The sequence below is a fragment of the Nannobrachium achirus genome (genome assembly GCF_963921795.1).
Source record: "Nannobrachium achirus genome assembly, chromosome: 19".
Classification (NCBI taxonomy): domain Eukaryota; kingdom Metazoa; phylum Chordata; class Actinopteri; order Myctophiformes; family Myctophidae; genus Nannobrachium; species Nannobrachium achirus.
Genome location: NC_137826.1, coordinates 26,271,645 through 26,280,514, shown reverse-complemented (window position 1 = coordinate 26,280,514; position 8,870 = coordinate 26,271,645). Strand labels below are relative to the sequence as shown.

General features: G+C 44.2%; 1 protein-coding gene across 1 annotated transcript in view; it reads left to right on the top strand.

Moving 5' to 3' along the window:
* The window catches only part of uvrag (UV radiation resistance associated gene), a 123,372-nt gene extending 114,796 nt beyond the window's left edge, over nt 1-8,576 (top strand). Inside the window, exon 15 of the mRNA XM_080748904.1 lies at nt 5,419-8,576. Within this exon, the coding sequence (XP_080605030.1) occupies nt 5,419-6,289 (871 nt within the window). The 3' untranslated portion in view covers nt 6,290-8,576. The remainder of the gene's footprint in view (nt 1-5,418) is intronic.
* Nucleotides 8,577-8,870: the final 294 nt, after the last annotated feature.

The window sequence follows — 8,870 nt, the reverse complement described above, 5'->3', positions numbered from 1 at the left end:
AAACCACAACCTCCACCCCTCATTTCTCACATGGCCAGCAGGGCACACCTCGTGGCGTGCTCTGCTTGTGCACTAGTTGGCCATGTTTGGCCTACTTGTGCAATTTGGACAATTTGGCAGTTGCTGAGTTCAGGCTATGTTTAAAATGGCAGAGAAAAAGTTAAGATGAGGTACTTTTGATAACCAATTCCTGTGGCAGTGGAACCAACTGTGATTAAATATAGCCTGCAGATACTGTACAGTTGCATAATTGAGTTAATGCAACGCCAGGGGGGGGGGTCCCAAAATTATTTTGGGGGGTCCCGGGTGAATGTGCAACAATGTTTTCTCACTCAACAGTAAACACACCAACATAAAGTTTAAGTGTATAGAGGGTATACCTCTAAAATGACAAATTAAACATTGGCCAAATTGTCTATTAGAGGCAGAAATAGTGAAAATAACAGATCTACATGCTCATAACGCGAGACGTTGTGAGCATGTAGATCTGCTATTTTCTCAATAAAACCCTGTTATACAAAATGTAATGCCTCAACTTTTAGTGCTCCTCAGGGTGGGGGGGGTGGGGGGGTCCCCATTTAAAATTGATTATTTTGGGTGTCGCAGCCTGAAAAGGTTGAGAACCACTGGGTTAATGCACCTTCTAATCTAGATGAAAGTGAGCAATTCTGAAAATATCACCACTGACCACCTATTATTGTGTGTCAGTGATTATTGTATGCCAGAATAATTAAACTGATATTCACTTTGAGCATGTGACACAGTTGTAAGTCATTCCTGTTTGATCACATATATTCTAACCCTAATATGTGTTTGGTACTTTGGCCTGACATTAGCCTAAATGTCAACATATTAGAGCTGCACTTTGTAACTTTCCTCTTCTACCCCGGATTTGAACCGCGTGCGTGAACGCATGTGTAGTTCACATGTTCGTGTGTTGATATCTTTGTTCACGTGTGTGTGTGTGTGTGTGTGTGTGTGCACATGTTCATGTTGATGTCTTAGTGTCCACGTGTGTGTGAGAGTGAGTGAGAGTGTATGTGAGTGAGTGAGAGTGCGTGTACTGTACGTACTGTGCATGTGTACCCGTGCGTGTGGTGATGCATTCCTCTTTTCCCTAAAGGGAGAGTGTGTTGGCTCTAACACACACTTGGAGCTCCTCGTATCAATAAATCATACTATCCTGCACAGAGTTGCCACGGTGTTCCATCACTTCTGCTCACCTCCATTTTTATTAGAGATAGTCGCAGTATGAACGTGCAAAATAACCACATTTTACACACTCACATTTTACCGTTTCATATTACGTCCGGCATCAGGCTGATACAACAAAAAACTTAACATTGGCAATGTGTGGGTGTTTGCCTCTCCAGCTTGTTGAATGTTTTAAACATGCTGTGCTGGTGTGTGATGGCTTTGATATGACAGGAATACTCCCTATCTTCAAAGGCCAAGCAGCCGAGGAACCTTGCCCTATTTCAGCAGAACGAAAACTCAGCCGTGTAATGCATATCACAATATTAGTAATATTTGCTTTAGCAGCTCTGTGGGGATTCTTTTTTACCACATCAAAAGACCAAATCTTATCTTCCGTTGTTTGTTTTGGCCTCCAATCCCAGCATCTTAGCAGCATTTGGATATGAACAGAGGCATATCATGAAGCCTGTCGGTGGATTAGACAGTGGAAAGCTTCGGCTTACGGGATTCCGTCTGAAATATGCCGAGGTCTGATACTGGCTGCGGAAAAGACATGAGAGCGAGAAGGAGCTGTGAACCCATTCACGGCACAGCACGTCAAGTCCTCCGTCTAATGATTTAGGCAGAGACATCCCAGTTGGCATTTATGTGGTGAAATCATTTACAGGGAAAACCACCAGGGATTAGGGTCCAGTAAAATGTAATGACTTATAAAAAACTGCCTGAAGGGCTAGGGTATCCCACCCCCTTGAGTATGACGTAAGAACAAAACGGCCACCGTGTGAATATGGTCAACTGATGATAACTGGTGTTTTCGTTTTTTGTTTCTCAGGGATGAACAACTGCTCTTCACAGCTGGCATATATCAGCAGCTCTTCTGGACTGTTGATATATCACCTTTTTTGACACCCGGTCCTATGGGGTACCATAGTTGTACACCATCACTGCTTTTAAGAACAGGTCTTGTCCTGGAAACTAAACACTCCCATCCATTGAGCGGCAGATCACTTTCAATATAATGTGCACAGTTGCCACACATGCACTGAATGAGATGCCTTCGCTCAATGCTTGTGTCGCTCCAATCCTCTGCACAGCAAAGAGACATTAATGAGCAGCACGCCTCTCCAAAAGTTGAAATGTTCTACTCAAGATTTGAGTTGAAAGTTGGTCGGATCAGCAGATCACCCAAAAATCTGGGTACAACGGGTATTGCATAACTGGGTGGGACATGCATTTCCAATTTGCATCGTTCACAACTTGAATTGTTCCCGAGTACTGGCCACCCCTCTAGTAATCTTCTGTGTGTGTGTGTGTGTGTGTGTGTGTGTGTGTGTGTGTGTGTGTCACACAAAACTTGTCACTGGCATAACTTGGACAGCGTCCTACCGTTCCGTCTCAAACTTGGTGTGTTGGTCTTTTAATCCAGAGTCGTGCAGAGACCAATGGCGGATGGACCAACGGTTTCCGAGAACTGAATTTATGCCCTTGGCACCCAAACCATCGGCGTCATGGATTGGTGGTGCGTCACATTACTTTTGTGCCGCTAAGCCAGTATAGGCCAGTATAAGCCAGATCCTAGATTGGCTAACCCGCATAACAATTGTGTTGCATTGCAGTATAAACGAAATGATTAGCATCATTCCCAACATGCATGGCCCCAAATAGGTTGACTCCTTGGACTAAATCTTTTTTTCTTTTTACCAAATTCCTCAATTGTGACAATTTTGTGGGGATGGCTACTGTTGCTTTCACAAAATATTTACACAATGAGATTTTTATAAATAATCTTCTCTAATGCGTATAACTGTATATAATAAATAAGTTGGTAAAGGCATATCATAGAACGGCTAGAACAGTCAGGTACTGTACTTTCTGAAAATTACATCACTTTACTATAATGTAGTCCCAGATGAAATCTTGTCATATTACAATATCGATTTAATATCGATTCGATACATCTCCCAGCCCTACGTGGGCGGAGAGTTAAGTATAAAAAACAAAAGTACTACTCCAAAACGGGATGCGGTCATAGAAAAATAAAGAGAAACAGGATAAACTAAATATCAGAGGAAAAGGCGTCTTCTTGACAAAAAGCTATGCAGTATTTATTTATCCGTGGGATTGAATGTTGTGAAATATCTGCATGTTTTCCAGAGCTATAGCTATTATGCAATTATAGATGCTGAAACGGATTACGTGCGGCAACAGTTCTGAGAGAGTGTCGGGAACTGTATAGGCCATGGAACTGAAATAGATGAAACAAAGAGAAGGCTGATATTAATTCAAATCAGAGCTATCTAATCAGCCTCAGAACTATAGCCATGAGGATATCATTCAGTCTCGCAGAAAACATACTGTAGTTATACTTTAGCTTTTTATACATTTTGCATGGAAACTTTAAACCATTTTTTTTCCTCCTCTCTTATTTTTTACTCCATATAAATCATCTCTGGTTTCCAAACCTGTCTTGCGTTCCGGAGAGCCTGGACCACAGTTTCCAGTCATTTATATGATAATTGATTTCTCATGAAATCTCTCTTTATTCTCCTCTGCAGAATTAGGTTTTTGCCTGAGTTTTGGATCGCGCTCAAAAAATGCTCTGCACGGATTTCGTTTGTAAACTCGTAGCTACATGTCTTTAATCGCAAACCATTCGTGTTTTCCGTATATACGCCATTTCATTTGTTTTTCCCGGGACAATTGAGTGTTGGAGGATCATATTGTTTCTGTTTAGTCTCAGCTACAGTGCTAGCATGTGTGGTTACTAGGGGCAATTGCTGAAGTCACTTTCATTACTTGGTGTGGTTTGATGAACACAGACTGCTAAATAGAGTCGTTCTTCACTCTAGTCTTCTCCCTTGAAGAGGAGCACTCTCAACATATCGGGTCAACCAGATGTGACTCTATTTAGCTTTCCAACATCTTCAACTACATTCCTGTGATCATCTTCACTGCTAGTTGTTAGGTGCAGCATTCACAGGTTATTGTTGCCATCAACTTTTACATGCTGAACCTTAAACCCATATGCCATTTATCTATGTACCATAAGACACTTTGAAGCCTTTGTCTAGCTTCTACGATCTGGCCTGGAGAATGTCCGGCGTCTGAACCCTGTGTTACAACAATGTTAGGGGCTCCAGGAAGAGTTACAGACATGCCCTGCTTTATAGGCTATTAAATGTTGACATTCTCGATCAAACAGCGATTCGGTTTTCTGTGGATGTCACCCTGTTCTGTTCCACTATCACAAGCATGACTCTCTGGAGTCTACAGATAGGTGGTTATCTATGGTGACTGCACCTCTCTGATTCAGAGATATCTCCCCCTGAATCCATCTAGTTTTTAACCAGTCAAATGGGTGCATCTGGGAGAGTGCAGGGGGCCCAACCTCACCCATGACCCTGGTGAATCCAATGCTTTGACTCCTCAAAGGTTTGAATGGCCAGGTTAAACATACCACTAAGTAGTCTGATGACGCGTACATGGTTGCGGCTATCGGAAGAGACCGTGGGGGCCCCCCCCATTTAAAGTTAATTTATGGCTTGAATCCGGACTGGTGGAGCTGGCTGTCCCACGTTGCTAGTCTGTTATCGGTTATTCAGGGGGGTGGGGGGGGCACATCTTGCATACCTTGGTTTGAACGCCTGCTGTGTGCTTCCAGGTCGGCAGGACGGAACATGTAGTCACACAGACTGCACAAATGTTTTTTGAACGTTGTAACGCGGAGTGATTTGCAGAGAGCTGCAGCTGTCTCCGTTCTGGATCAGGAGCAAAGAGGGAGGGGGGGGGGGCAGGGGTCCAGGGAGGAGGCGGGGTGGGGGGGGGGGGGGCAGATGTGATCAAGGCAGAAGCTGGTCCAATTGGATGTCGGGTCTTTCACTCCCTTCCCACCCTCTCTATCTCTTCTTCCCATTCTCTTATGCCGGCTGTGGAAAAACTCTGTGGTGCAGGGTTTAGCTGGTCTCCATGACATGCAAAAAAACGCAATTGTTGTTTTCTCCAGTATTTGTTTTTATGTAAATCTCCATTGTATATTTTATGTAGATAGTCACATCTTAGCAATTAGCAGTTTTATTTTAATATTCTATAATTTGAATATTCTCTATCAGTTTATACATTTTAGAGTCACTATGCAATATATACAGTAGCTTTCCAAATCTTTTTCTTTCTTTCCTTGCTTTTTATGCCTTCTCTGATTGCTTTTCTCTTTATCCCACACAGCGACCGGCACCAGACCTCCAGCTCCATACCAGTGCCGACCAAGACCCAGCACAGTGTCTCGGCCGTCTCTGAGATGGGCTTCCCCTGCCACACCAGCTCCCCAGAGCGGGGCGTAAGGAAACGGGCCAGCTCGGAGGCTGATAAGCTCAAATACAAGGTCACCCCTCCTCCCAGCTACAACGCAGATCCGGGTGAACAGCAGCCCCCTGTTGGCCTGGCGCCACCTTCGCCCTCTCCCAAACACCTGTCCTCTTCTCTGGATGCCGCCATGGCATCACTCAGCCTAGCCAAGACTCTCAAGACCACCGAGCATGGAGAGAAGGATGGAGAGGAGAATGACGAAAGTGGCGAGGTGATGGCGGTGACGGAAATGGAGAGCGAGGCGGGGAAGACGGACGGAGAGGCTGAAGAAGAAGAAGAACGAGAAATGGAACTGCAGCAGCCTGCCAGCACAGCAGGCTTTGAGCCCCCTGCTCCAGGCCTGGACACCGGTGAGGAAGCGTTGCCCTCCTCCAGCCAGCACATGGAAGCCATGAACGGCTCCCTGGTTCCAGGAGATGGACTGTCTGGGCCTAGCGGTCTAGTCCCAGAGCTTCACTGCTCAGTGGAGCAGGCAGAGGAGATCATGGGTACTGAAGCCACAGGCCTGGGCTTGAGCCTGGGGTTAGGCTTGGGACTGGGGCTGGGCGACGCGGCCCGCCTGGAGGACTACCCCTGCATCCCCGTGGACCACGCCGTGGCGGTGGAGTGCGACGAGCAGGTGCTGGGCGAGCTAGACGTTGCCGGCTTCGAGGAGTTCTCCAGACGCATCTATGCACTTAATGAGAACATGTCTAGCTTCCGCCGACCCCGCAAGAACTCTGACAAGTGAGTCACAGGGCATGGTTGGAGAGAGATGGATCTGGAAGTTGGACAAACCTTAAGTCAGGGACATGAATCAAGACGAGAGGCGCTGGAGTCCCCAAGCATAGCTCCCTCTCCCATGAATCATAGAATCAAAAACAACATAGAAGCTAGTCTGGAATAACGACCAATTTGCACTTCTTGTAAACATTTCTAATACTAATCCTTAAAATGTAATACAGTTCAAAGCAATGAAATTGGGACTGTGAACTTGAGTTTGTTTCTTAAAAGAGGAATATTAACACATTTTATTGATGTGTTGTTTTTATTATGTTGACATTACTGGTTGATCCAGTTAGCAAGTCTTACTCAGACAGTAAATGTCACTCCTCATAATCTTTTTTTCAAGGTCGCCTTCTCCGTCTGAAATGTAGCATACTGCATTGAAGAGAAATATAGTTTTAACAATAATGGATTATACCCTCCAAAAGAGCAACTCTTCTTTAGAGTTCTATGATGAATTAGGCTAGTAGCATCCTGCTTGTTGGTAACATGATGCATGGTGGTGTGAGCTGTACGCTTTCAGCTTTTGCACTGGTCTGACTGAAATATAATGACACAGTCTGAAAAGGGTTTTAGGTAATGTTATTGGTTTAAAACCACATTCACTAAACTGATACAACTCAAGTTCACTGTCCCAGTGCTTTTTGCTTCTGAGAGTGTGAGCAAATGTATGTGGCTGAATTGCTTCCCAGGCCTTCATTCAGGGTGCGTGTGTGCGTGTGCGTGCGTGGGTGGGTGGATGTGCGTGTGTGGTAGGGCATTAACGAAAAAGTCGACTCAGTTGACTTCATTACACAAGTCAACTCCCACCAGAGAAAGTCGAAGTTGAAAAAAAAAAAAAAAAAACTTTCTATTGTGAAAATAGCAGATCTATATGCAGATCGGCTATTTTCACAATTTCTGCCTCTATATATTTGACAATTTGGCCAATGTTTAATTTGTCATTTTAGAGGTATTAAAAAGTCCTTAAATTGGCACTTTAGAAATGTGCAGATACCCTCTATACACTTAAACTTTATGTTGGTTTGTTTACAGTTGAGTGAGAAAACAATGTTTCAATTAAGTTAACGACCCCCAAAATAATTGGGGGGGTCGTGTGTGATGTGATGACGTCATCAAACAATAAAGTCGACTTCAACTCAACTTTTTACTGAGTCGAGTCGACTTGCAAAAATCACAAGTCGTTTATGCCTGTGTGTGTGTGTGTGTGTGTGTGTGTGTGCGTGTGCGTGTGCGTGTGCGTGTGCGCGTGTGTCGTATAAGTCGTATAACTTGCCTCAACATAAACCGGAACTGGAGGGCATGTGCTTTGCATATGACCAATGGCAGTCACACTAGTAATCCCACCAATGATCTTTGGATCGGTGTTACCAAATAGACATGGCAGCTTGCTATCACAAAGTGAGGTGGTGAGCTACGACCAATAGTCCAAACTGACGCTCCCTTAATGTTACGCCCTGCAACATTAGAACCCCTCTCTTTTGATGGGGCAACACTCTGCCTTTCTCTACAGGGGAGGCCACTACTCTACACAAGATTTAGAAGACAACGAAATGGGGAGGAAGGGAGAAGCATAAGGCACACGGCAGGGCCACGATGCAATTGTTTTCCTAACTCCCATCTCCTCTTGTCTCTTTTGTTTTCACCATTATGATTTACCCTGTCAATATTATTCTCATACTCGGTAGACCAAAAAAACTGGACTGATGTCTTTATACTGTTCAAATGTCTCGCTCAGGCTCCGTATCCACAACATTTTAAATCTCCATTTCCCTCATCTGTGATTTAGCTTTTGTCCCCCAACGTCTCCCTGTTTTGAAGAATTATTTGCTATATTGCACTGGTGTTCATTGGCAACGACTTGCATCATTATTTATGTATAAATGTGTATTTTGTCTAGAAGGAAATCATTGTTTCACTATATTTCCTTTTTTTCCTCCTTTTTTGTCAACCCAAATAGGAAGTCACTCAATGATATTGTTAAAAGTATAAGGAACTGTGTATCGGGTCATGAATGAACCACAAAACTCCATCATGGATGGAAACTCACATGGTCAGCTGCTTTGCATTGCCTGCCGTAACAAATGAACTATGTCTGTGGTCACTGTGGCCATTGAAATGTAATGTATTTAAGATGAAATATGAACCATAATACATCCTTTCCATAAACGGCTCTACAGTACAGTATGTATGTGACCATGTACATATATTTTGTATGGAGGTTGTTTTGTTATTAAAGACTTGCAGTCCAATGGCATGGATATATGTAGTCTCCAGGGAGGTCTGCCTGCTTTTATATTGGTGTTGGTGCGGTATGTTTTGGGTTGGACGTGTGGGTGGTTGGGCGGGGCACAGTTGACAATATTTACACGATGGCCATTTTTGTCTTGCGTCATACTTGGGGTGGGGTGGAAAACCCCACCCCAAGTATGACACATTGTAAGAGCAAAATGGCCGCTGTGTGGGTAACCAGAACGCTCGCCCCAAAACACTCTTGTCCTAATTTTTTCCCGCCGACCTCACGGTCGGGCGGTTCTTGTATTCTT